This window comes from Bos mutus, chromosome 18, assembly GCF_027580195.1.
Source record: "Bos mutus isolate GX-2022 chromosome 18, NWIPB_WYAK_1.1, whole genome shotgun sequence".
Taxonomy (NCBI): Eukaryota; Metazoa; Chordata; class Mammalia; order Artiodactyla; family Bovidae; genus Bos; species Bos mutus.
In genome coordinates, this window is record NC_091634.1 from 16,751,031 (window position 1) to 16,778,814 (window position 27,784).

The following is a 27,784-nucleotide window of genomic DNA, read 5'->3' on the forward strand; positions in this document are numbered from 1 at the left end:
CATGCCCACCTAAGACTTTTTAACTAAAGATTTATTATTTATTTATTTATGGCTGCCCTGGGGTCTTTCATTGCTGCACACGGGCTACTCTTCCTTGCGGTGCCTGGGCTTCTCGTTGCGGTGGCTTCTCTTGTCACACAGCAGGGGCTCTGGAGTGTGTGCGCTTCCGTAGTTGCAGCGCACAGGCTCAGTAGTCATGGAGCATGGGCTAAGTCACCCCGTGGCTTGTGGACTCTTTCCCAGACTGGGGATCAAACCCACGTCCCCTGCATTGGCAGTTGGATTCTTAACCACTGGACTCCCATCAGGGAGGTCCAGAGACTCATCTTTTTCACTGTTTAGGGAGAGGAGCTGAAGGCAAAGATTTAAGACACTGCCAAAGCTTGGTCATCCAGAGGCAGAGCTGGGCCTCCAGCCTGGGTCCTGTGTCCTCAGCACCAGGCTTTCCTGCTTCCAGAAAACACAGGAGGGCATGGTGGGTCTGCTAGACCACGCTTGTACTGGCTCAATGAGCACACTGTGTGCATCCCAACTCCAGCCGGGAACATCATGTTGGCACCTTGAAACCCCCACTGGTGGGTGTACTTACACCACAGACATTGGCAAACACTACAAATCAGGCTTTTCTTTGGAGGGCTGGCTTCCTGCATACGATGGAAGAGGAGCTGAATCAAGGATGCCTGGCTGCGGCAATCTCATTGCCACGTATGACCTGAACCATCTTAGGGTGCTCACGGCCCAGGGGAACAGCAGATCGTGACTTCAGAGATAGGTCCTTGGCTGTCTTCTCTCTCTCACTCCTGGGCCACCCAGTGACAACCCTACAAGCCTGGGGATGGTGCTGCCAAGGAATGAACTCTTCTTCCTGGCCCTGAACTGCTGCCAAGGCCCACTCGCAAAGCATGAAAACACGGGACCCTGGGAAGTAACAGTTTCCTGCCATCTGTTAGGCTCCCCCAGCTGCACACAGCCTCACTCTCCAAAAGAGAAATGGCCAGGACAGGAGACAGGGCTCTCAGAGGGAAGGAAGAAAGCAGCCGGGGATATCTGGGATGGGTGCGGGGTGGCGAGCTCAGCAAGGTGACCAGACCTAGATTCTGGGAGTGGCTGGAGTTGCATGGGGGCTGCATGCTCACCCACAGGGAGACACAGCAGCACCCCCCAGGCATCACTGCATCATCTCAGCTCAGGCCAGGTTTCATCATCAACCAGGGGCAGGGGTCACAGCACAGGCGCCAGAGTCGCAGTGCAAGGCGACAGGCTGACGGGCCAAGCCTGGCTTCCTGGCCATCTGCCCTCCCTGAGGGTGGGGGGCTCAAGGCCAGGCCCCACCATTGGCTAGTGCAGAGGGGAGGGCGTTAGCCCAGAAGGGCAGAGTCAGGAGATAGTCCTGTTTTTAGGAACTGGTGACATGAAAGACCCCAGCCTCTCCTCCAAAAACATGTGGCATATCCTTGACCCTGGCTCCCCCTGCCCCCCACACCACATATGCACCACCTGGGGCCTCAAAGACACTATTCATCCCTTAATTCCTCCATGTGTACAACCAACAGACTGGGTACCGGGCGGCGCGGGATGGCCGGGACTGGTACTCAGCCACGAACAGAAGAGCGAGGTCCTGTCCCCGGGAGCCCTGCATAGACCCCAGACCCCCTCCCCACATCTGAGATGGACAAATACACAGACAGACAAGGCGGGGCCACATGGGGCCAGTTTATTGCAGTTAAATACCTCTCTCTCTCTATTTTTTTTGTCCATTTTTTCCATAAAGAAAATTAGAACACACTCACACACCCAGAGGGGAGCAGGGTTCCAGAAACAAGAGGTGGTGTGGGACGTGGCCTCCCTGCTTGGGTCCAGGCCCCTCGCAGGACCCCCTCCTCCCCTTAAGCACCCTGGTCTCAGTACCTCGGGAGTCCGAGGAGGCAGCGGGGTGTGGCAGGGGCTCTGTCCTCCTCCCTCTGGCCTCCAGGTGAGACCACCAGAAGTGCCGGGTTGAGTGGGGGCCGGGAGAAGGGAGACAGACAAATGGGGGAGGAGATATGGTTTCCAAGTTGAGGAGGGCGGTGGGCGCTTATCCACAGAAATGCATTATTTCTCCCCATTTTTTTGTTAAAAATCTACTATAAAAAACGCAGCTGGGGGAGGGGCGTCTGTCCCTCTCTGTGCTAAGGGCTGGGGAAGGGGACGGTGGGGGCCCGGAGGCGGCCCCCGCCGCATGGTAGGTGGTGTCACTGCCGGGCGCTCTCGCCCACCATCTCCAGGTTGTGCTGCTGCAGCTGGGCGCGGAGCACGGCGTTCTCATTCTTCAGCTCCTCGATCTGCCAGACACGACGGGGGACAAGCAGCCAGAGCTGGCTCCCCGCGTCCTGGGGTTCCTGGGCGCCCCCCGTCCCTGCCCTCCCAGCCCTGTGGCTCACCTGTTGCCGCAGGAGCTCATTGTCCATCTGCAGCCGCTCGGCCTCCTTGAAGGTCTCCTGCATGCGCTGGTTGGTCTGGCGCAGCTCCCGGATGTAGTCGCAGGCCTTTGACAGGATCCCTCCTTTACTCTGGGGAGTGGTGGGCATGAGTATCAGTGAGCACTGCCTGGCAGCCAATGCCCACCAGTCGTCTCAGCCCGAGACAACTCCCGCGCCCAGCACTCAAGACGGATTCTCTGCAAGGGGGCTGGGGGACCAGGGGGACACTCACCGCTCCCGTCTTGCTATTATCTGCATTACAATCTGGAATGATTTTTGAAAGCTGGACGATCCAGTTGTTGATCTTGTCCCTCCGCCTCCGCTCCACTGCGGCGAAAAGAGTAGGAACAAGGCTGTGTCCAGTGTGCTCCCTCTATGCCCGGGCAAGTTACCTCCCGAGGCAGATGCCGCGAGAGCCGAGGCTGCCGAGGCACAGCTGGGCCCGCCCGAGGTCACATGGCCAGCAAGTGCAGGGGCCCGACCTGAACCCAGGCAGCTGGCTCTAGCCCGCTCCACATGGTTCCTCAATAGGAACCGAGAAATTCAAGTGCCACCCTCAAGTGCCACATATACCCTCAGCGCAGCATCGACAGCTGAGGGGCTGCGGGGTTTGTTCTGTTGGTTGGCCCAGCAGGTTTTGAAAAATTTGAGTCAACATTTAAAAATTAGAAAAGTTCACATAACAACTGGCCTCTTTTGAAAAAAGGAGTTGTGGCACAGTGGGCACGTGTCCCTGGGAGGCAAGAAGGGGCCAGAGCCCCTTTACACAGGACCCGGATGACCCTTTCTGGTCCCCACAGCCCCTGAACTTGATTCTCCATGGCGGTACTCATGTATCCCGAGTGCTGGACCCCACAGTCCTGTTTTTCTCTTCATCATTAAAATCCCAGTCTGACCACATCTCACTCCACTTACAATCCTTCTCCATGGCCCCGGCAGCAAGTCTCAGCTTCCCCAGCTGGCACTGCAGTTCTCAGGGGCCTGGCCCATCATCAGGGCACTGGGTCACCCAGAAACACCACGAACCCTATCTTGAAGACCAGGTTTGACAAGCTACTGGCAGATTTTACTTGGAAAGTCCAGATGTGTGATTTATAACACTCTGTCTGCTCTGTCTCACTCTGTCTGCTGAGTTGAGTGGCAGCTGACCCCTGCAGACAGGGCTCGTATGCATCTCTGCTGTGGCCTGTCACGACTTGCCTGGGGGCTGCCTGCACTGCAGCCTGAGACCCCTGGTTTGGGGCTCACTGAGAAAGCTGTCCCAGCCTTTCCTCACCTTCTAAGCACAGTACGAGGCACTGCTAGGGGCACACAAGAAAGCCCAGTTGGCCCCACAGTCTCACCCTCCTGCCAAGGCAGTCCATGGACAGATGCAGGTGGTCACTATAGGAAGGGGAGACTGTGGGTGGGATTTGGAAAGGAGGGTAAAGGAGAGTATTTTCTCAGGCTTGGGCAACTGGGGGAGAGGGTCGGGATGCGAGTGAGAAAAGTGGGGTGGGCCAGAAGGCTGCCCTTGACCCCCTCTCCTCCTGAGGCCAGCACTGCCCCTCAACCCAGCTGTTCCCTCAAAGGACGTGCCTGGCCACTAGAAGAAAACCCGACTGCCTTCCCCTGGCACTTGCTTTTGTCCTCTCACTGCTGACCGGTCCTTCCAAGTGCCCCTACTCTGGCCTGGGTGACAACACCCTCCCACATGGACTTGCTTCCTCCCTCATTCTCCTCTCTTGCTGCCCACAACCTCCCTTTACCACAGGGATAAGAATACTGCCCGATATCGAGCTTCGCCTGACCCTGGCCCTGGGGTCAGTGAGTACACAGCCATGTGCCCCATCACTACCCTGGTGAGTGAACCTTCCCAGTCAGGGCGGTCATGTCTTACGGTCTTTGGGGACTCTGTGGCCCCGAACAGCAGCTGAGCTAAGAGTCCGGCCCAGCCTCCACATCCATTCTGAGGTGCCACCTGAGGAGCTCGCGAGCAGACAGCTGCCCTTCGCTACCCTCCTGCAGTCTGACATCCTTGAGCCTGGGTCCCATGCTGCAGCCGCATCCCATGCCCACTCCTCCCTTCCTCACTGGGGGCCGGGCAGGGGGTAAGGGACACCTCTGGCTCGTATTCACTTCTTCAAAACTTACTGCTTGCCCTACTATGTGCAGGGCACTCTGCGAGGCCAGTCCATGGCAGACTCAACCGCTGTCGTGCCAGCACTCACAGCACCAACGTGAAATTCACGTGAATGGGAGACACTGACACCACAGACTGGGAGTTATAACTGAAGACAGTGCCCAGTGCCTGGGGAATGCCCGGGCGGAGTACTGCTTTCAGCGTGGAGTGGGGTGGACTGTCTCTTCAGAGAAAGGTTTAGAACGTTAAGATGGGGCTGGTTTCTGAGAGGAAGGACAGTGGGCAGACAGGCATCATGAACCCAGAAAAGGCGACATGGAAACACTCTGGTGGGCACAGGAGTTGGGGCAGGGGGATCGGAAAGGGTGGCAGAAATAGGTTGTGAAGGCCCTGAATGCCCTGTCAGTGGATCTGGACCTTGTGTTCTCTTCCCCGAGGGGTCTAGGCCCTCGAGTCTGGGGCCCTTCTTGGCATGTAGTCAGGCCTGTGGCTTGGGGAGACCACTTTGGCACAACTGAAATGGAGGAAGACCAGTCAAAACCAAGGCCATGTCTGTTCTTCAGAAGGCTTAAGTCATAGCCATACAACATTTAAAACACAATTTAGAGCAAAATCTGCCAGGACTGATGGGAGAAATGGGCAAATCCACAAATATAACTAGAGATATCAACACTCCTCAGTAACTGACAAAAGAAGTAGACAAAAAAATGAAGACAGAAAATCTGAACACTGTCAGCCAACTTGACCTAGTTACCACTGATGGAACACTCCACACACATCAGCAGATATGCCTTTTCAAGCACACACAGAAGCTTTCACCAAGATAGACTGTATTTAGGGCCATAAAATAAAGTCTCAATAAATTCCAAAGGACTTAAGTTATATACAGAGTATGTTCTCCGATCACAACAAAACTCATTTACAAATCAGTAACAAGAAGATACCAGGGGACTTCCCTGGTGGCCCAGTGGTTAAGAATCCGCCTGGCAAATCCAGGCGAGGTGGGTTCAACCCCTGCTTGGGGAGCTAAGACCCCACATGCTGTGGAGCAACTAAGCCCTCACGCCACAACTAGAAAGTCTGGGCACCGCAACTAAAGATCCCACATGATGCAACAAAGGCCCAAAGCAGCCAAATAGATAAATGTTCAAAAAAAAAAAAAAAAAGATAATCCAGAAAACCCATAAACATTCATAAGTTAAACAACACATTTCTAAATAATCCCATGGGTCAGTGAAAAAATAATCAGGAAAACAAGAAACATTCCAAATTGAATAACAAGAGAACACAACGTGTCCAAATGGGATAACGCTAAAGCAGTATAAGACTGAAATCTGCAACTATAAAGGCCTGTATTGAGAAAAAAGAAAGGTTTAAAAATCGTCTTAAAAAGCTGGGGGAAGACACCCAGCAAACTAAACCCCAGTTAGGCAAAACACATAAATTGGTCACAGTATGAGTAGGAACCAAGAAATAGAAAAAGCATCTAAGCAATCAGTTTTCACGTAAAGATCTGGATTTCTGGCTTCTTCAGAGGTTGAGTAGTGAGCCCAAATTCTGACACAGCAGCAACGGCGGGCACTGTGAGACCACCCTTCAGGCAGGACAGACACACTGGCCCCCAGTCACTGCTGGGGACCACCACTCCCCTTTCTACTACACCAGGTATACTGACTTCCTTGGGGCCCTGAAGACATCTGCCTGCGGCCCAGAGATGGGCCCCTGTGGTATCAAGAAACACGGCAAAGAGGGAAAAGCAGAAAAGGTCGATTGGAGGTCCACTTTGGCACAGTGTCTCGGGTCCTGTGGCTGTGAGGGACAAAGAGGGCAGAGTTGAAGTGGCCTGGCTCTCAGGTCTGGCTTGAGTAATCATGACAGGGATCCCTCTTGCTGTTCTGGAAGAAGGAGGCTTTGGGAAGGAGGGACAACGGCAGGTTCTGGTTTGGACAAGTTGAGTGTGAGATGCTTCAAGGACAACCAGCAATAGAAATTTGGAACGAGCACCCCAAAATATGGGTCCGGAGGAGCATGAGAGAGATGGAGCAGAAAGACAGCTGTTGGCAGTGCACGGGGTTGGGGAGCCCTGGGAGGACATCAGGGAACAGTCTCATCTTTTTGGAGTCACATACTTTTCTGGAGAAAGCCCGCAGACTCTCTCCTGGGAGAAATGACACACACCAACATCTGGAGACAGGGACTAGGGGAGACTGACCGTCCCCAGGCCTGATGTTTCACTCTCCTGACCACTGGAAGAAGGGGCTGGACCCCAAGAGATACTAACAGCCAAAGCAGCTTCCCAACTTTACCCATCATGAAGAGTCACCTGGGGAACTTGTTTTAGCGCAGACTCCCAGACACCCTCGGACCTACCCATTCAGCATCTCGTGAGGACGACCTAGAGATGGTGATTATTAACAAGCTTTCCAGGTGACCAGGAAGCCCTGCCCTCAGGAACAGGCTCGGAAGGAGAACCAGGGCAAGGAGAGCAGAAAGGAACGTTCCCGAGAGGAGGGGAATGGGCAGGGCCAGATGCTTGGAGTGCAGGCAGGAAAGGAAGCCAGTGGATTTGGCAATGAGGTCATCATGGGTGACCTTAAATGGCGCCGTTTTGGTAGAGAAATGAGCCAGATTGCCAAGGGTACAGGGAGGCTGCCGGGCAGAGGGTGGGTCAAACGTTCTGCAGGTTAGGACAGAGTGGGCTGGCTGCAGCTGGTCAGAAAGGGCAAGGTCATGAGCAGGACTGACTTTTATAGGATGAGGAAGAGTCAAGACTTTGGAGCTGGATTAACCCAGTGAGAGGCATAGTGACAGCAGGGTGGAGAGTGACTGGCTCATCTTCCAAGAGTTGTTTGCTGTGGTCTTAGCAGGTAGCACAATAGCCTGGGGGTAGCTGAGGGCTCACGTCTCAACGTGCTGCACCCTCACTATGAGCCTCTGGGGTAGTCATGTTAACACATTCGTACACAGGACTAAACAGGCACAGAGATGAAGAGCCAGTCCAAGGTCACACGACTGGTATGTAGCAGAGCTGGGACTGCCTGGGAGCCAATAGGAGACCCCTCAAACCCACCACACCCCAAAACCAAGCTCATGCTCACTGCTTCCCTTTAAATGAACCTGACCCCATCATAAAATCCTGATTCTTCAGCCTTGGCCTCTTCTCCCCTACAGCTTGTCCCCTCCCCTGACCCCCTTTCATGCCCTGTCCTGTCTGAGGCCCACAGGTGCAGTCACCTCCTATTTTCCTAGCTTCTGGCATCCCGTCACCCTTAGTATCCAGTCTCCATAAACAACCCCTCTGTTGACTTCCCCTCGAACCAGCACAAAGATCCAGGAGTGGGGGCCCTGGGAGGGCCTGTGACAAGACCCATGTGATCTGGCCCTGGCCAGTCCTCCCATGACTCTGCCAACTTCCTCTTTCCTTTCCTGAATTCTGCTCTTCTTCAATCACACCGAGTCTGTTCCAGCTCGGGCTGGGTGTTTGTACTTGCTTATCCCTCGCTGTCTGGGACTCTTCCTCAGGCTTGTGGGCAGCCCATTCAGGCGCCTGCTCAAGCGTCACTTCTAGAGAGGCCCACAAAGCTCCCTGCCACCATAACCCTCCAAGTCCTTACCAGCCTTATCTTCCTTCACATGACACATGACTTACGCTCCCTGACGTCTTATTGCACCTTTGTGTAGTTTCTGTCTCTCCCACCAGAATGAACACCCTCTGAGAGCCAAGGTGCCTGTTCCATTATCTGGGTGTATCTGAGGCCTAGAACAGGGGCTGGCACCTAGCACATATGTGCTGAGTAAAGGTCTGAACTCACCGAGCCGCTCAGAGCATAGCTGCATCAGCCACCCCCCATCAAACACAGTGAGGACTCTCAAGGCCTCACCCTGACATTCAAGGCCCTCCTTGGCCCTCCCAAGCACTCCACAAGGAACCTCTGCTACAACCAAACCAGCACCCCCGGAGCAACCCTTCTCCACCCTGACTTCCTGTGCTTCCCTCTGCTGGACAGGCACTCCCAAAGGCCACCTCCCTGGGGAAATATCACCTGTCAGTGTTCAGTCACACACTACCTTGAGTCAACCCGAGTTTCCTAAACACTCCACGCTAGGTTCCATACCTAGCACAGGGCACATACTGCCCAGCCTAGAATCCTCCTTCAGGAAGTATCTGCCAAATGATGGCTATTTGGGTGGAAGTGTTCCCTGGACATGTTCATGCGCCGGCCTGAGCCAGAGACACAGACTGCCTGCAATTTCATTTCAGATGTACTTTCTCTCAGATCTGAGCTACTTCTGGAAGCCAGGCAAGCAGTGGGGTGGGGGGCTTGAGCAAACCAGCTGCCACATGGGAAGGCAGGTCCAGCTGCACCAGAGCAGCCCAACTTTCCCAGAGGAGCAGAAAATCCACACATGAATGTGAAACTCGCCATTTAAACTGCTGGTCATTACTTTAGAGTCACCAGCCAGGAAGACAAATATACCACAGCTCATGCCTCCTGCCTATATCTGCTGCTGACAAGTAGCCTCTCTGCTTCTGCCTTCCCAGCATTCAACCAACACCTCTCGAGTACTTGGATCAATAACCCGGCCACTGATCTGTGACTCCAAACACCCAGCTGGGGTTGAGCCCATGAGGCCTAGCAGCTCCTGCCTGACCTTACCTTCATTATGCTGAGCTCTCCTTCTCTCATCCCGTGGCGTTCTCGTCCCGTCGATTTTCCTAGAAGAGTATGGAAAAAAATGGGTACATGTTACCTCCAGCCTGTGTGTCCAAACATTTATTAAGGAGTCAGACTTAAAAATGATCTCTGCAAGACAAATCGATATGCAGAGACAAAGAGAGGGAGAAAATGGTATTTTCTTTACTTAAACTAGAAAAGCAAAAGCTGACCAAAAAATACACCAACTGCCTGCTGTGTATTCAACTGCCTGGTTCCCATCCCGGGAAAACCTCCTCTTTTTGGGTGCCCACGACAGGCCCTCCCAGCGTCCCCTATTCCTGGGACCAGGTCTCCTGCACATACGGGGAGTAGGGGTGTGTCCGAGGTGCAATTGTCCTCTGCGTTCCTGTCTGAAGCACGTCCTGGGGCGTCATCATGACATAGAACTGGCCTGCAGGGAAAGTGGGGGTTAGCACTAAAACTGGGGGCAGAGTCAGAACTGGCTAGGGGTTGGGGGGGAGCTTCCCTCCCTGCTAGGCCTGTTGCCTCCCCTGCCTTCCGCCCTGGCCCCTTCCTTCCTTTACCTCCAGCCTGCAAGCTCTGGTCTGTGGTCTGTACGGACACAGCCGTGGTATCTCCCACACTGGACGCTGGGAAATAGGCAAACCGGGCCTCCCCACTGACAGCCTCAGCAGCCGGGCTGCCACCATTGCTGAAGGGATTTTGGATAACAGCCTAGGGAGCAGGAGGACAGAGGCCACCCTTAGCCATCTTTGCTTCCCAATCCATCCCCTAGCCACCATATTTGATGTTTACTGCATTCTCTACAGAGAGTGGGGAACCCCTGTGTCCCACTCTGCCCTGTGTCTCACAGCCCTGGAACTTGACAGATACTAAGCAATCACTTGGGGAGCTGACCCACTTTTAACTCTAAGAGAGTGCCCTGTGACCATGATTCCCATTTCACAAAACAAACAAAAAAAGATGTTCCGAAGGTCTTGCCCCAGGTTTCACCGTGCAAAACAAGAGATCTGACCTGAGGGCCTGAAGGCAGCATCTTAGTCCCACGTGCCCCACCCCCTTGGCGCTCCCCAAGAACAAAGTCAGTGTCCAGTGCCCCTTCTCCATCCCCCCAGAGGATGCTGGGCACCTACCAGTGGGAAGGGCGCTGCGGGACCTGGGGGCACAGAGGCAGCAGCGGGGCCGGGGCGCTGGGTGGCCCCATCCACACCCACCTGGGTCACAGCCTGCTGCCCCCCTGCGAAGGCAGCCGTAGACACGACGCTGACGGCGCCTGCTGTGTCGCCCTGGCCGTCCAGCTGACCATCAGTCACCTGGACTACGCGGTACGTCACCTGCAGGGGGCGGCAGAGCAGAGAGACCCGCGCTGGGGCCCGGGCAGGGGCCAGGTCCGAGCCCCTCCCAGTCCGGGACTCAGCCCTCCACTTGCCCGCCGGGCTCCGGGCCCGTAGCCTCACCTGTCCTCCATTATTCTCTGTGCGGAACTGGTACTGGATGTTGTGGTCGCCGAACGCCGCCTGCTGGACGCTGGCGATGGCCACCGCCGTCTGCTCCTCCGCCCCAGGCCCGTCCCCGCCTGCGGTCGGAGGGTCGCGGGGATGGTCAGAGGTGGCGCGAACCAGGGCGCCCCCAGTGCCTTCCCGGGCGCAGGTCGCGGCCCTGGTGGGCCCCGCGAGCACTCACCTTCCTGCAGTTCGACACCCTCCTCTGCCTCGGGTCCCTTGTCGTGACTGCGAGAAGCACAGGAAGAAGAGGGGATCAGGGCTGCCCGCGCCCCCGCCCCTTCGTCCAGGTGCAGGGCCCCCATCCCGCCCAGCCCAGTCTGCGACGGCGGCCCCTTGGGGACCGGGGACCGGGGGTATACGTGCCGGTTCCCCCTCCCTAGCGGCCTCCATTTTGAGCTGGGCCGGGCGGTCGCTCGGGATCATGGCGGCCCGGTCGCCAGGCCGAAGGGCCGGGACCAGGGCGCGCGGGGGCACGGGCCGGCCGGGCTCCCTTACCTGGCGGCGGCAGCAGCGGTGGCCGAGGCAGCGGGATCCAGACCCGGGTCCAGCATGTCCATGGGGGGGGGGTGGGGGCGGGGGGGGCGCCGGGCCCGGGGGGGGAGGGGAGGGGAGGGGAGGGGAGGGAGGGGAGGGGGCGGGCGGCCGGGGGGGCCCCGAGCCCGGCGCTCACGCCGCGCGGCAGGAGGGGACGGAGGAGACACGGGAGCCGCTCGCGCTGATCACGGGGACAAACAGTGGGGTCATGTGAGGAGGAGATGCCGCCGCCGCCGCCGCCGCCGCCGCCGCTGCTCCAGCAGCCGCCTCCGCCTGCTCGCCCGCCGGCCGGCTCCCGGCGGCTCTAGGCTCCGGGACGCAGCGCAGCCGCCCCCCGCCCGCTGCACGCGGCCCTCGGGCCTCCTTCCCTGAGTAGCCGCCGCCGCGACTTTTTTTTTAAACCCGGCCCGCCCAGGATGGCCTCCGCCTCTCCCCCGGATCGCCGGCTTGCGTGTCCGCCGCCCGGCCTGGCCCAGTACGGCGGCGGATCGCTGCTGCAGCCGCCGCCGCTTTCTATTTTTTCCCCCTTTTTTTTTTCCTCCTTTACTTGAGCTGCGCGCGCGCGGCAGCAGCGGCGGCGCGAGCCCGGGGCCGACGCGCGCGAGGGGGGAGGGCAGCCCCTGGGGAGCGCGCGCGCTGTCTGTCTCCGACGGAGGGCGGGCGCGCGGGCCCAGGTCTCGGCTGGGAGCGAGGTCGCTGCCGCTGTCTCCCGGCACCCGCCGGCGGGCCGCCCTAGTGGAACGTGGGCCCGGATGGAACTCCGGGGGACCTGGAAGAAGGCCTCTGGTCGCCGGGGACGAGGCAGGCGGCTGGGTTTGGAGACAGTAAAGTAGGTCGGGGGGGTGGGGCGGGGGAGGGGGGCGTTGGGTGGATGGAGGGGAGCGCGCACGCGCGCCCTCGTCGACCGGACTGAAGTGCGCGAAAGCGGATACCCCGGGCGCATGCGCACGTCTGGGCGGGGCCGGAGCGCGCACGCAGGGCGGGGCGGAGCTAGCGTGGGGCACGTACTCCGGCCGGTGGAGAGTCGGAGAAGGCAGAGCCGGTCCTTTCCTCCTGGCTCCGGACACAGGTCCCATGAGAGAACTGGACATGCGGCCTTTTGCAGACACACACAGCAGCTGTCCGGGCTCCCCACCTCGCGCGACAAAACAAATGCTTTCCTCCGGACTCAAGACTTGTGATCAGAAGTTTTATTAGTTTTACAAAGAGAAGATCATCAATGATCCCTCCAATTAAAAAAAAAAAAGTACAAAAACTACATACAAAATGTTGAGATCAGACGACTAAACTTTCCCGACTCAGGGCCAAGTTCTGCAAAGGAAAAAGAAAGATGGATGTGAGCCAGGGAGGACTGGAGAAGAGAGTCCAGGAAGGCTTTCAGGGCCTTATCACTCACCTTCTTAAGCCTCCGCTCCCGTGAAGCCTGGGAGTCAGTCTCAGAGTAAGGGGGAGGCGCTGGAGGGTAGTAGGCCTCTTCTTCCTCTTCCTCCCTGTAAGGCCTCCTCTCCGCTGGCCCCTTTTTCCTCAAGGCCTCTTCTAGTAGCCGCCCGTCATAGGGGGGGTCCCTGGATCTGGAGCCATCATCCCTAGGGTCCCGGGAGCGCTGGTAGCGGGCCCGAGGGTCACCATGAGGTTGGTCCCTAGACCTGAAGTCATCGTAGTGAGGATCCCGGGAGTGTGGAAAGTGCCTGGAGTCGTCTTGGTCTTGGTCATAGAGGTCATCGCGGCTGCGACTTCGCGGCGGTGCATAGGCCCGGCCTCTCCTCCCACTGCTTGGGGGAGATCTCCTCCCTGATTCAGCAGAGCCTGGCCGGGTAAAGTCATCCAGAGCATCCACAGAGCGGGCTCGGGGCCGCCCCGCACCCCGGCTGTTCCCTGGCCGCTCCAGGGGGGCCTCTTGCTCCCACCGCCTGGAACTCCGGGGGGAGTGGTGACCCCATTCCTCATCCCTGATGGGGGTGAGGGCAGGGCCCCGTGAATGCCGGGATCTCCAGTCGTCTTCGTGGAGAGAGGTGACTTCACTCATGGCTGTAGGGAAGGAAGGTGTCTCTTACTGGTGGGAGGTGGTCAGGACCTAATGTCAGGAGCCCAGGGGCCCAGCAGTGTCACTCATTTGGCTCATACATTCTTCTCAAGGGAGCCCCAGGCTTCTCACCTATTTAGTGACGATCTGCAGGGTTCTGTACACTTCACTGTGGCCATGGTAGGGAATGAGGGATTGTGTTCAGGATGTGGAGCAAGCGTCCCTGGGCAATTATCAGGGAGACCTGCTTCCCCCAGCCCCCTCAAGAATCCCTCAGATCCTAAGGCTCACCTCGTTCTACACGGCCATTGGGGGGCCCGGGTCGAGAAGGGTCGAAGTTGGCCAGCTCCTTCTCCATGTAGTATAGGACCCGCATGGAGTCGTCCTGCTGGTTGGCCTGAATCCTGTAGCCACTGCGGATCTCTAGGGATAGGAGTTGGAGGTGATCAGTTCCAGAGGTTGGATGCTGACCACCCCACCTCCCCTATAGGCATGTTCAACTTCGTAAGGATTGGTTCTCACCAGAGGTCACGCTGCTGTCTGTGTCACGAAGCAGGGGTACCCGGGAGCTGTGGCCGCCAACTGGGGGAGATTGGCTGTCAGGAGCAAAACCGTGCATTCCCAGCCCCCTGCCCTCTGCCCCCAATTCCCTCTTCCAACTCCAGACCCCTTAATAGCCATATGCCCAGCCTCCCTGCATCCCTCCACCTCCCACCAGCTACTCCTGGCTGTCCCCAGGGCCTCACCTGAGCTATTCCTGTCGAAGTCTCCAGAGTACCCATTGTAGAGAGGGCCCATGGGGATCATGGCTGGCGGGGGCGGGGTCTTGGCAGGGGAGAGGTGGGCGTAGGTGCTGGGGGCGTAAATGCTTGGAACGCCCGAAGTGGCAGCTTTGCCTGCAGCGTATACTGGGGAGAACACACACAGCATGAGAAGAGCCCCAGGGGCCACAGGCCTTCTCCCCAGTCCCCTGTTGAAGAGCTTCCCTGTGTGCTTGGTTGGTTGCTATAGGGTCCCTGAGGTCAGAGGACATGAGCTGCGTTGAGTCCACACCTCCTGAGCCGTTCCCCACAAGAGTTTTAGGATGGGAGGGTGTACACCGGCGGCCCCAATCAGGAATGCCAGTTTGTTTGACAGTACAGTGGTTTCCCAGCATCTGACAAGGTTTTACGTCAAACTCTGCTGCCAACTTATCATAGGACACAGCCACTCTGGACCTGCGTTCTTACAGAGCAACAGGGACAGAGGTGTCTTGTAGATAAACACCAATGTGTTGGACCCACAAGCCAGAAATAAGTGTTCCCTTTGACATCCGAGCCCTTGCATTAGAAAAATGGATCATCTGGGGGCGGGGATCCCATGCCTGCTCCCCTTTCCTGCCTGCTGGGTCCTCCCTGCAGGGTCTTCCAGACCCCGAGGTGATGGGAAGCCGTCTTGGGAACCTCAGCATTCACTTCCTCAGCCAACCAGCAAAGCATCTCCTCTAGTGTTTCCACCTTGGGGGCCACACCCATCCCGCCCCCGCCCGGTTCTAGGCTTGACAACTCAAGGGCACATCCTCCCCAGCACCCTCCTCCCCGGGCAAGAGGCTGGGGTCTGGTGGCTGCTCTGAGGCAGTCACGGGCCTAGGCAAGTTGCTTTCGTCCTGGAACTCCAAAGATGATGGAACGCTCTGTGTAGGCCAAACCCCACTGGGAAGATGGAGTGGGGCATCAGGCTCAGAAAGCTCCCTTCACCCAGTTCAGCTGGGCAGCAGAAGGCTCAGTGCTTACTGCACCCCCCCCACCAACACACCGAAGAAGCCCCTCAGCAGTTGGCGGATGTGCTGTTTTATAATTAGCTCTGGGAGTTGCTGCTCTAGGACGGCTCAGGAGGGCTGTGGCTGTGGCAGAAATAACAGGGCCTCTGGCGGGGAGTTAATGGGATCTCAGTTTGGGGGAGCAGGGTCTCAGGGTGGAGGAAATTGGGCCCTGGGACTGGCATTCACAGTCCTGGTCCCTGCCTTAATTAGCGGGGTTAACTGCAAACTTGTTTGCACCCCTGGGGGGAATCCTACCCCACCTGTGAAATGGACTAACACCCACCCCCGCAAGTAATAGGCAAGACACCCACAACTAAAAATGTTGAGAGGGAGGAGATGGCCAGTGTGGGCCTCCAGAGAGCAGTGGATTTGATTTCTCCAGGCGGTGGTGAAACAGGTTGCCCACTGCTGAGTTCAGTCAGTGACCAGAAAATTAGCCAGCATGGTATGAGCCGTGGCCCTGTGCTGGGCCCTGACACACAGCATTTCCCTTAATGCTCATGACACCCCGTGATGGCAGGACCCTGCAGAGAAGGAAACCAGCTGCTCACCTGAGGTCACATGGTGTGAGTGGTAGGGGCTCTAATTTGCATCCTGGCCCTCGGTCATTACCAATGCTGACGGCAGCAATGTCTGACAGCTGTGGGCGTGGAACGCTCTGTGTAGGCCAAGCCCCACTCTAAATGCGGGACACACCAGTTCACGGGATCCTGACTCATGCTGTACAGCAGGCTCTGCTGTGGCCCCATTTTACAGAGGAGGAAACTGAGGTTGAGAGGGGAAGTCCTTCAGTGGACTTCCCAACAGGTAAAGAGGTCTAGCCAGGCCTCAAACCTCCACCTGCCCAAGCTTGCGATGACTGCCTATGATTTTAACCTGGACTGTGTTAATTACACTGGAGTCACGGCGCGTGGAAACCTTAAATGTCAGGATGCTAACACACATCCATCTGAGCCACCGGGGTAATTCTTTCTACCACGTGTTCACTCTTGGCCTAGAAATGAGCAGGTGCCATGAGAGGGGGCAGGTCTGTCCCTCTGTTTGTCTCTCCTAGTCTAGGTGCTCCTAACATGTAAAGTTATTTCTTTCTAGCCGCCAGGGTCATCTGTCTGTCAACCAAAGATATGGTGAACTTGACAGTGACAAAGGAAAAGGTGAGGCGCCCTCACTGAGAACTAGTAGAGAAGTATGTTTTCACAGCCTACTTTTAGTACAAGGAACGAGAGAGCAGGTGTCTGGGTCTAGAACTTCCATGTCAGAGTTGATGGAAACTTCCCAATAACTGAGTACAGAGGTGCTCTCGGGAAGGTAACCAGGGAACTGGAAGCACTGATGTCCCCAAGGGGGGAAGTGGGGCGGCAGGAGGGAGGCACCTCTCTCTTCCTTTCCCACCTCTCCTGTTTGCTTCTTCCCCCTCCACCTCGGGTCCATGTCTAATCCCAGACCCTCTCTGATGTGCTCAGTTCAATTCAGTTCAGTCGCTCAGTTGTGTCCGACTCTTTGTGACCCCATGAACCGCAGCACGCCAAGCCTCCCTGTCCATCACCAACTCTGGGAGTCCACTCAAACCCATGTCCATCGAGTCGGTGATGCCATTCAACCATCTCATCCTCTGTCGTCCCCTTCTCCTCCTGCCCTCAATCTGATGCGCTGGATGGTCCTTAAACGGCATCCGTGGAAAAATCCAGCATCCTTATGTGGATGTGGGTTGTTAAAAGGTGCTTAAATTTGGGGGGCTGTAAACCTCGCTTGGTTTCTGACCTCTTTCACTTCAGATTTTGTTTTTAAAAGGACTTTTACTTCCCGGTGAACAATGTTTTGTACTATTTGAATTTTTTTTTTACCTTGTGCATAATTTTACCTTCAAAAGGAAAGACTTGAAATAAATGAAAAGTAAAAAAGTAAGTGCAGAGTTGATGTAAATGATAATGTAAAGTAGCAGGTCCTCCTTGGCCCACTTTTCCCCAAACTACTCCCCTCATGACCTCCAGAGTGACACTGTCCCAGGAGGCAGGCAGACGGGCGCCTCCTCCCCTTGGGCCCAGGACAGACGCTGAGTGGGAGTGGACGTGCGGCGGGTGAGGGGTACTCACGGGCCTCGGGGCAGCAGGACAGACGCTGAGTGGGAGTGGGCGTGCGGCGGGTGAGGGTACTCACGGGCCTCGGGGCAGCAGGACAGACGCTGAGTGGGAGTGGGCGTGCGGCGGGTGAGGGTACTCACGGGCCTCGGGGCAGCAGCACTTTTCCGGGCAGCAGGGGCACCTGACGTAGCAGCAGCAGGTATGGGGGCAGCACTGACACCAGCAGATGCCCAACAGGAGGACGACGAGGAAGGCCGCCAAGCAGACAACGACCACGAACAGCCAGTCTGCGGGGACACAAGAACTGGCCCTGAGCCAGGAGGCCTGGAAGGGAATAGGGATGTGGGCACTGGGGGCGGAGTGGGGAGGGGGCGGTGGCGGGGACGGCGCCTGTCTGCAAAGCCCATCGGGAAAGCTGCAGCCCCAGCCCTTGTTGGAGTCTCCAAGCCAGGGGCTGGGGTACAGTCGCAGAGGGATGCCCACTCCACTACAACCCAGGTCAGCCCCAAGGTTAGGGAACCCACCCGGGGCTCATCTGGACAAGGCAGTAAATGAGAGCAGACCTAGCCAGAAGAAGATGGGCTGTAGCCTTGAGAGGGGACAGAGCCAGCTGCCCAGACCCCGAGCGCTAGAAGAGCACCACAGGCACCAGTCACGGGAGCCCTCTGTCTACACCCCAGGCCCCTCGCCAGCCAGCCCAGCCCACGGCCCAGAGCCAGGCCGCTAGACGCCCGGAATCGGTGGGGTTATTAGTGGGGTCTGAGCAAACTGTGTTTAGAAAAGGGGGAGGATATTTAGAAGCGATAAGTGGTATGTGGGGGAACTCAACCCCCGTACCTTCCATGGGCCCCGCCTGAAAACCAGGTAAGAGCTCGGCCACCCCCGAGGTCCTGCCTGGAGGGACAAAAGAGAGACAGATTATGCTGACCAGGGCCAGCCCAGGCCATCCCTGCCCTGAAGCCCAGCTCCAGGCACATTAGGGTGGAGGCGTGCTCTGCAGAAGAGATGGGGTAGGTGCCTAGGAGGGTCCTAGCATGCGGTTCCTGCCCTCCACACCCCCATCCCCTGTGGGTGCTGTCTTCCAGAAGGCTTGTGTCACATGATTCACTCACACACTGTCCCCACAGAGGATTCTGTTGCCCAGAAGGGTGCCAGGACACATCCCATGGGCTCAGGAGGTGGGACCTCAGTTTGGGATTCCATCTCTTCCACACACACACGGTCCTACCATCCCAGGTAAGGACAGTCCTAGTCCATGAGGCTCAGGAAGACAGTACACTAGGGCCCAGGAAAATGTCTTAACTGTATTGTAAAGGCTGAAGAAGAAAATGTAACAATACTGAATACATAGTAATGAATGGTCTTTGTAACAATCTAACTGTAAAAGAATTTTTGTTTTTAATCTGGAGGAAGAGGCCCTTGAAAGCAAAAGTGCCTACAGTCCAGGGGGCCTCCTCTGGTGGTCCAGTGGCTGAAACTCCATGCTCCTGCTCCCAGGGCAGGGGCCCTGGGTTCAGTCCCGGGTCAGGGAACTAGATTCCACATGCTACAACTAAGAGTTTGCAACTAAGAAAGACCCGTCGCAGCCAAATAAAAACAAACATAATTTTTAAAAGTGCCTTACAGCCCATAAAAATCACAGTATGGCCCAGGTTCTCTGCCCACCAAGGTCCCCTGTGTAAGTTTCATGACCCAGCTGGTGCCTCCTTTAGGTGCCACCCACCACTCTGTGCCGCACAAGTGCTGTATCTCCAGGGGTGTCCACACACCTGGCTGTACATCAGCACCCCATGCCGCCTGTCCCCAGGAGGGGGCGTCCAGCAGGTAAAACAGTGGTTCTCAAAGTGTGGTCCCATCCCGGAGGCCAAGCCATGTTCCGGATAACTAAGCCACTGCCCTTTTTAACTCTCCTTCAGTAGAGATACAGCGGAGCTTTCCTGAGGCTCCATCACACATGATGACGTCATTTGCTCTGATGGTAATGCTTGTGTGCCAGTTTCAATTTCTAATATGTTAAGCAACTGTAAATGTAACCCACAAAAACTTAAACAAACCTTCTTTGCAATCCTCAGTAACCTGAGTGTAACTGGCTCCTGAGACTAAATTTTGAGACATGCTGATGTAGACTGTGCATTTTACAGAAGAACACGCACGAGTTCTATGGGCCGTGGGTGCGTGCATTCTGTCACCCAGACGTGAACTCTTGTCACGTGATCTGAGCACCCTGGGGCGTGGTCCCCCATCCTGTGTGCTCGTGCACACGTGGGTCACCTTGCATCATGCGTGTGATGATGGCAGTGTGTGGCCCAACAGCATGTCACATATAGCACATGCCACACGGGCCTATATGTGTCAACCGAGAACAGAGCATCTGGCTAACAGCAGCATCCCTTCCACACGTGGCAGGGGGGCCTCACAGCGGGGCGGGGGCTGCTGGCGGGTATCCCAGCCCACTCCTGGGTATGTGGGGGGAGGGCTTGCTTGAGGGGAGCACTAACTATGCAAACCACACAGCACCATCCCAGCAGGGCAGAGGGACTGTGGGGTAAGATGTGGCCTTGGGAGTGGCGGGGCGGGGAGGGTGCGCGTTGCGGGGTAAGGATGAAGCAGCTTCTCGGTTACACACGCCATCACCCCTCCTGGCTCAATGCCCATCCACTCTGACCATTTCTGTGCTTAAAGACTGAGGCCAGGAAGGGGTAGAGGCCCCATTCCTCTCCACTCCTGGTTTGGCTCTGGCTTATTTGAAATGTTGCGGGGTTGGGGAGGGGGTCCCTGTCTGGGGTGGAGGATACAGATAAGCCCAAGTGACTGGTGGTGCTGTGGGGGGAGAGCAAAGCAGGCAACAGAGCCCAGAGAGAAAGCAGGAGGGCAGAGGGCGGACACACAGGAGTAGCAGGAGAGGCCCATCCCCAACCCTGTCCCTCAGGGCCCAGACTCACCCAGGACGATGAGCTCTGCATAGGCCTCGTTGTTCCCCTGGAGGTCCTGGGCTGAGACCACGGAGCAGTAGTACACACCGCTGTCCCCCCAAGCTGTCTGGTCGAAGGTCAGGTCAGCATCTGTGGCAGGGGGTAGACGGGTGAGGGCCAAGCGGGTGCGGGGCGCCTGGGGGGAAGGGGGCGGGGGGGATTCAATCCCTCATCCTGAGGGCCTGACACCTCTCAGGCTCTGTTCTAAACCTTTCACATGGGGAACTTCAAGCAGTCTGTGAGGTGGGACTGTTATCTTTCCTGTCTTGGAGAAAAGAGCAGTCTGCTGAAATTACTGATGAGCTGTATAGCTGTGGGGAAAACGGGGGTGGTGGGCCGGGATGGTCTGACTCTAGTCAGCTTACGGCCTCTACACCCCCCACAATCCCCCCTCCCCTACCCTCCCCATCCCACCTCTCAGAACAAAAGTCAGGCCCCTGACACGACCCGCCATGGAGCTTAGGGCAGACCTAGGGACTGGGGCCTGGGTAAGGAGGCAAAGATAAACAGGTCAGATTCCAGGAAGCAGGAGACTCACACACCCAGCAGAAGGCGGGGGTGTGAGGGAGAGACTTAGACCAGTTCCCTCCTCCATCCAGCTAACAGGTCAAGGCCCAGGGCTAGGGACGCTCCTGTGACACAGCCCCAGGCAAGGAGCCTGTTAATTACAGCAATAATGAAAGTCTTTCTGCACATCCCCACATCCGGTTTCCTCTCTACTCCTCAGGCCCTAATTAGTTAAATCCCTCAGCCATTCTACGGGGTGGGCAACTCCACCTTGGGCCTGTGGCGCACAGGAGGTAGGAACCATAGGAACCAGCCAGAGACATCCTCACAGAGCATCCTCACAGCCTTTCTCCCCAGCTGCTCTGGCTCCCAGGGACCTACCCAGCACCTGCCCCAAGAACCTCCAACCCTTCCCCAGGACGGCTCAGAGGGCAGCCACTGTGTGTGCCGCACTCGGCAGTACCCGAGCATCAGTCAGTTGCCAAAGGAATGAAAGAACCAGAGCCTTCTTCCTTCTTTGGAAAGACCTCACATCCATAGTAAAACCTCCTTTCAGTGCCTACCTACACCATTCCAAGGGCTTCCCGGGTGGCTTAGCAATCAAGAATCCGCCTGCCAGTGCAGGAGATACAGGTTCGATCCCTGCGTCGGGTAGATCCCCTGGCAAAGGAAATGGCAACCCACTCCAGATTTCTTGCCTGGGACATCCCATGGACAGAGGAGCCTGGTGGGTTACAGTCCATGGGGTGGCAAAAGGGTTAGACACAACTTAGTGGCTGAACAACGACAGCACACCATTCCAACGCCTTACCCTGGCCCACAAGGCCTTTGGAGCCATCTGACCACTGGCTACCACACCAGCCTCATCTACACCGTCCTCCTCTACTCGCCAGACCCCAGACACGCCGGCCTGCTCATTGTCCCCCACCACGTGCTGGGCTCACCCTGCTTTGGCGTGCACTCCGGCTGGTCCTCTGGCCTGGCTCTGTGTTCTCAGACCCTCCCAGGGCTGGTTCCACCCCACTGACACAGCTCCCCTGCCCTACTGCCAAATTCTATCAGCCTGCTTAGGGGCTGATTGGCCATGAGCCCACCCCAGGGTAAGGTGGGCTCCAGGTGAGCAGAACCTGGAGTCCCCAGGCCCTGGTCAGTATCGGGAAATGAACCCCTTTCCTCCTCACACTGACTTTCCTCAGTGTTCTAGACACGTGGCTATCCTCAATTAGGCATGTGATACAGTCATTCAGTATCTGACGCATTGAATGCATCTGATGTTTCAGGCAGTATCTGAGGTACTGCCATACTAGAGAGCAACAGTTCTCAAAAGTGTGCTCCGTGAAGCCTGGGGTTGCCCAGACTTTTTCACAGGGGGTCCCTAAGGTCAAAGTTATTTTCACCATAATAGTAAGATATTTGCCTTTTTCATTAATCTCATGAGTATAATGTGGAGTTTTCCACAAGTTACAGGCATGTGTTATCACAATATACTGAATGCAGAAGCTGCTTTGAGAATCCAGCTTCTATGCAGCCAGACTGTAAGATGTGCAAAAATATAAAAGCAACATCATACATTTTCATGAAAGTTTTTTTGTTTTGGGAAATATGGTTATTTTTTCATAAAAGTATGTTATTTAGGCTAATCTATAGTTTATTAGGGCTTCCCAGGTGGCGCGAGTGGTAAAGAATCCACCTGCCAATGCAGGAGACAGAAAAGATATGAGTTCCATCCTTGAGTCAGGAATATCCCCTGCAGGAGGGCATGGCAACCCATTCCAGTGTTGCCTGGAGAATCTCATAGACAGAAGAGCCTGGCGGGCTACAGTCCACAGGGTTGCAAAGAGTCGGACACTTAGCATAGCACGTGAAGCGGCTTAGCACAGCATGCATACTTTATTATCATTAAAAAAATTTTTTTTAACTTTTCTCAATTTTCTAGCTGTAAAAACAAAGTTCTTTGAGGACCTCAGTAAGTGTGACCCTAAGACCCACATGTTTGAGAACCACTGCTCTAGAGGACAGCTAGGAATCCCCACCCAGACAGGGCTCAAGCTCCTAACTGGAAAGAGAGACAAATAAAAAATTTAAACATATTGTGCTTCAGATGGTGATAAGCAGTACCGAACTCAGACAGGAAGTGCCTCTGTCGTGGAGGTGGCAACTGAGTTTAAAGTGACGGGAAGGTAGGGTGACCTTGGGCACTGACATTCTCCTTTATGGTCAAGCATCCAGCCCCCAGTTATTGATTTTTTACTATGTGTTAGGTACCTTTGTATATATTCTTTCATGGAATCATCCTAAAACTCTAATCTACATTCTCCCAAATCCTCTGAATTCTCTATAACGCCCTCTCAGCCCATCGTTTTTTCCACTCGTATCTTTGAATCAGACTCTGAACGCACCTCTCTAAAACCAGAACCCTAGACCAGGGCCCTGCCCAAAGCTGGAGTAGGGCCTGAAGGCAGCCCCTGCCCACTCCAAGAGCTCCTAGGCCGGGAGCTGAAATCTGGTCCTGTGGGCCGGATCTGGGCCTCAATGCATTTTGTTTGGCCTATATGATGTTTTCAAAACTCACGAAAAACATGGCTTTCCGGCTTCTTTTGATCCTTTCTAAGGCCTGAGTTCACCTCCTTCCTCCCGGCCGCACCCTGTTCCCAGTCTGGGTCTGGTCCTGACATCACCTGGGCTGGGCATTGCTCTAATTGTTTTAGATACAGGGAGAAAATGCCAGGTCTCCAGCTGGGCACAGGAGCTGGGCTTCCCTCCCCCTCCCTGGGCCTCTGGTTCCTCATCTGCACACCGCAGAGGCGGCCCTCATGATCTCAGAGGGCTCTCAGGTCCAGCGCTACCAAGAGGGGGTGCACATGGTTCCCAAGCAGCCTGAAGAGGTAGAAATAGGGCCCCGATCCAGGCGCCCCATCACCCAAAGCGGGGAACAACGGAAGTGGAAGTGGAACCACCCAAGCTGAGGCACGCCACTCTGGCTTGCCCAGGACGACTTTCACTTTTAAAACTTGGGTGGCTGGTGACCCTAGGAACAGCAGAGGCAGCTCTGCTTTTCTTCATCCTCAAAGCTGAAATGGAGGAAGCTCCCGTGGCTACTGGGCTTCCTGAAGGGACATACACACAATGGATGTTTATAAATCACGGCCTGTATCAAACCCAGGCCCAGGGTTGAAAACCCAGGGCCTGTGGGCCTCTGGAGCAGGAAGAATCTGCCCCAGATGGAGCCCGAAGGTCACTCCCATGATGGACTCAGCAAAGGGGACACGATTCCAGCCAGCCTTCAAGGGCACTCTCAGTACGGGAGTTGTCCTAACAGTGCTGGCCAGTCATACCTGATCCAGGCTGGAGAAGCCCCTGGATTATGGGGTAGGGACTTATAGAGGCTGAACCCCCGCTGAAAGTCTTTTATCCACAGGAACAGCTGCCCAAGGAAATTCAAGGCCAGCAGGGCTAGTCCCTCCCCGAAGCAAGACTGAGAGGCTGGGTCACTGCCCATGGTCCAGACAGAGAGGGAAGGGGTGTGCTCTGAGGCCTGGTCTCCTGGGGTCTACAAAGGGATGACCCCTTCCCTCCTCTACCCCCATGCCCATGATTAAAACACTCGTCCTTTATCCCTTGCCCGCTGCTGCCCATCACCCTCCTCTCTGCCCACTGGATTCTTTAGGGCCCAGTCCCAGTTCCTCTTCAAATTATCTTCACAGCAGTCTTGAATCATGATCACCGATCACCCAGGTGGGGTTTCTTTGTAGCACTCGGCAGCACCCTCTGAAATCCTCTTACTCTTTTGCTGCTTATTTGTTGCCTATTTCATCCCACGGAAGTATCACCTCCTTGAGGGCAGGGATCATCTGTCCTGATCACCTCTCTAGCCCCAGCAACTACCATAGCTTCTGGCGCTTAGATGATGCCCAATAAATGCCAAGTGAATGGATCAATGAATGAACGACTTCCCCACCCCTAACCTGGTCCCAAGAGGCACCTCCTCTGAGTAGGTAGCATGACCCTGAAGGACAAGGGCTAGGTTCAAATCTCAGGGCCAGACCTTTACTATGTGTGCACCAAGATGAACTATTTGATCTCTCTGTGACTCAGTTGTCCTGAGTGTAAAATGGGCATAAAGCACCTGGCAAGATGTAGGCTTTCTCCATTAGTATCCCTCACTCCTTCGGTTCACTCCTGTCACCTCCTCCAGGTGGGTTCTTTGCTGACCTTCCTGGGTAAGCAGAGGGGTTACTAGCTTGGAGACTAGGCTCCAAAGGGCTGACTTATAATCCCACTAGCTATGTAACCCTGTGCAAGTCACTTTAACTCTCTGGGTCTTTGTAAAGTAACAGTAACAGAAGCTACTTACTCCATTATTATCATCTACGTGAGCTAATTCACATCAACCTGGATTAGAGCCTAGCACACAGGAGGCCTTTTATAGGTTATTAGTTATACGCATGCATGTATGCTAAGTCGCGTCCTGCTCTTTGTGACCTATGGACTGTAGCCCACCAGGCTCCTCTGTCCATGAGATTCTCCAGGCAATACTGGAATGGGTTGCCATGCTCTCCTCCAGGGGATCTTCCCAAGCCAGAGATCGAACCCATGTCTGCTGTAGCTCCTGCATTGCAGGTGGATTCTTTACCACTGAGCCACCAGGCAAGCCCCTGTTACTTATATAAATTTTACTTATTGTTGCTGATATTACAAGTATTATTACAGAACCCCTGCCTCTCTCTCCATTACCCACTTTTCTTTACCTTTAAGCACTTGAAAGTATATGTTTATTATTGTTGTTTAGTCGCTAAGTCGTGTCTGACTCTTTTGTGACACCATGAACCATAGCCTGTCAGGCTTGTGTTTGCCTTATTTGTCTGTCTCACTGGAATTCAAGCTCCAGGAGGGAAGGCATTTGATAATTTTGTTTACTGCTATATTTCCAGGGCCTCAAGTGGTGCCTGGTATACGTTAGGTGCTTGGTAAATCTTTGCTGTTAGATAAAGGGATGGATGGATGGGTAGAAGGAAGAATTCATCCCTTGGCCAGTGCTTTCAGACACCTATGCTGATGAACTTCTAAGAGGGAGCCAACACCAAAACTCAAGCCCACCCCATCCAATCCCCTGCCCACATACTTCCTGTGATGGTGATCCTTCGGCCCTGATAGTAGTCTCCCAGGGTCACGGCATTGCCCTGCTTGGTGGCCACAACCCTGACGGTGCGTGCGCTGTCCTGGCACTCCACATAGGGGTTGTAGCCTGGGTTACCAGCCGCCAGCTGGGCGTTGAGCTGGTTATCAACACTGGCAGGAGAGAAGGCATCAGCGATGCGGTCCCGGCAGAAAGACTTGTACTTCCAGATCACGATGGGCGCCGTGGGGGTCGTGGTCAACTGGTAGGTGCAGGGCAGGGTCACGGGTTGGAATAGGATCACCACGTGGTAGGGGTCTGACACAGTCACCTGGATGGCGCTGGTGGGGGCTGAGGACAAGAAGAGAGTCAGCAGAGGGACCGCTGTGAGCGCAAGGAAGTACTTCAGTGGGAAGAAGCCACATTACTTGTCACATCACTGACATTTACAAGTGTACGGTTTTAGAGAGTGCCTGGCACACATTGTTCCTTAATCCTCAAGGCAGCTCTGATAATCATGCCCATTTAAGAGACCCAGGGGGTTGAAGTGGCCACTGCAAGGTCACACAGCCAGATTCCTTGGAACATCCTGTCCATTCCTCTAACCAGAGTGCAGCCTCTGCAGAGTGCAGCTTCCAGTCCCCTCTTCCCTTGGCCACCCTCTCATGGAAAGGGTCTGTGGCCTGTACAGACAAGCCCAAATGGCCCCCCCAAAGCCCACAGTGCTCGAGGCCCCCCTTTCAAAAACAACCAAGTGTTCCAAGTTACTCCGGGTTTTGTGAATTGGGGGGGGGGGGGCGGAGGGGAGGGTGATTCTGGAGTTGTTTGGATTGCTTCGCCATATAGTAGCTAAACTCCCAGTTATGTCACCACCAGCCTTTCACCTTGCCCTACCCAAAGCCATCTCAAATGAATATGCCAAAACTGCTTGCTGAAAGATAAAGTCCCCCTGAAACCCCCTGCCCACAAACATCAGATCCAGCAGAAGATGGTTTCCAAGTTAGTTCATAAGTCCGTTTCACCAGACTCTTACGCAGATATTCTTACGACATGACTGGGTTAGGGGGTGGGGAATTTTCAATACCGCACCCACCCGACGCCTGGGCGCTGCTTCTTGATCTCACCCCCTAGGAATCGTCCGATCCAGCCTTCAGGTGCCTTCTTCCTGTTACCCCAAGGCTCAGAAATCTCGACCTGCTACCGAGTCCTCATCCCGGCCTTTGTCAGTGATCGGGTGGTCCTTCACCCCCACTCCACAAAGAGTCCCATTCTCCCTGCGGCTCCCGGGTTCGCTGTCCCGGGAGTTTCACTTCCTGTTATCTCTGAACAAGGGCGGAGGAGCGCTCTCAGGCACTAATAGAGAATTCTTCTCCCTCTGGCACACAGGGATCTCCGGAGACCTTGGGGATCAGGAGGTCTTAGTCTCTGCGCTCCCCCTCCCCCAGTTCTCCTGCCTTCCAGGCGCTGGAACTCCAGGCATCGCCCTTCTATAGTGCCCTCCCAGCGTCCTGCAGCACCAGGGACCCCGCGCTCCGTACCTGTGCACAAGATGCTCAGAAAAAGCCACACGAAGACCACCGCGCCCCAGCTCAGGGTACCCGGGCAGGACTCCAGTCCCCCGGAGAACGGGCGGGCCAAAGGCGCCATCGCGGCTGTCTGGGCGCGTCGCGCCCGCACGTCCCCTCCCAGGTACCGGGAGGGTAGGGGGCGCGGCCCCCACCAAGACTGGGAGGGGTGCCTGCTCCTCCCCTTCCCGCTTCCGCTCCTTGTCTCTATTCCAAGCCCACCCTACCCTATTCTAGGATTTTTAACTAGAGGAAACATAGTTGATGAAGAGCACGCGTCCAGCTTTCAGGGAGAAACTTGCTTGTCCCACTGTGGCTCTGCGAGCCACTCCACCCCCCGTGGCTCCGGGGAATGGATCGGCCCAGGTACACAGGGTGAGAGCTGAGGGCAGGGCTAGGGGGTGGGCGGCGGGGAGGGGC

At 55.8% G+C, this 27,784-nt stretch overlaps 3 protein-coding genes across 5 annotated transcripts in view; 1 reads left to right on the top strand and 2 right to left on the bottom strand.

The window, feature by feature from the left end:
• Positions 1-1,687: 1,687 nt before the first annotated feature.
• On the bottom strand, positions 1,688-11,865 carry USF2 (upstream transcription factor 2, c-fos interacting). 2 transcript variants are annotated; one of them, XM_070387931.1, is made up of 10 exons: positions 11,261-11,865; positions 10,944-10,990; positions 10,718-10,836; positions 10,475-10,594; positions 9,824-9,974; positions 9,603-9,690; positions 9,240-9,298; positions 2,692-2,786; positions 2,421-2,549; positions 1,688-2,321 (listed from the first exon to the last, which is right to left on the bottom strand). In XM_070387931.1, exons 1-10 carry the CDS (start codon positions 11,320-11,322, stop codon positions 2,232-2,234), a joined length of 960 nt encoding a protein of 319 aa, XP_070244032.1. In that variant the 5' UTR covers positions 11,323-11,865; the 3' UTR covers positions 1,688-2,231. The 2 variants fall into 2 exon arrangements, with proteins under 2 accessions (XP_070244032.1, XP_070244031.1); XM_070387930.1 differs by having other exon boundaries at positions 10,394-10,594.
• A 609-nt stretch (positions 11,866-12,474) lies between these two features.
• LSR (lipolysis stimulated lipoprotein receptor) lies at positions 12,475-27,768 on the bottom strand. Of its 2 annotated transcripts, XM_070387874.1 has the most exons (10): positions 27,338-27,768; positions 25,806-26,150; positions 20,147-20,266; positions 18,042-18,098; positions 17,345-17,491; positions 14,069-14,230; positions 13,845-13,904; positions 13,614-13,745; positions 12,696-13,327; positions 12,475-12,610 (listed from the first exon to the last, which is right to left on the bottom strand). In XM_070387874.1, the coding sequence occupies exons 1-10, from the start codon at positions 27,444-27,446 to the stop codon at positions 12,575-12,577; spliced, it is 1,800 nt and encodes a 599-aa protein (XP_070243975.1). In that variant the 5' UTR covers positions 27,447-27,768; the 3' UTR covers positions 12,475-12,574. The 2 variants fall into 2 exon arrangements, with proteins under 2 accessions (XP_070243975.1, XP_005896161.2); XM_005896099.3 differs by lacking the exon at positions 18,042-18,098 and having other exon boundaries at positions 27,338-27,765.
• LOC102274571 (protein FAM187B) overlaps positions 27,611-27,784 on the top strand; it is a 30,217-nt gene continuing 30,043 nt past the window's right edge. Inside the window, exon 1 of the mRNA XM_070386755.1 lies at positions 27,611-27,730. Coding sequence (XP_070242856.1) covers positions 27,717-27,730 — 14 coding nt within the window. The 5' untranslated portion in view covers positions 27,611-27,716. The remainder of the gene's footprint in view (positions 27,731-27,784) is intronic.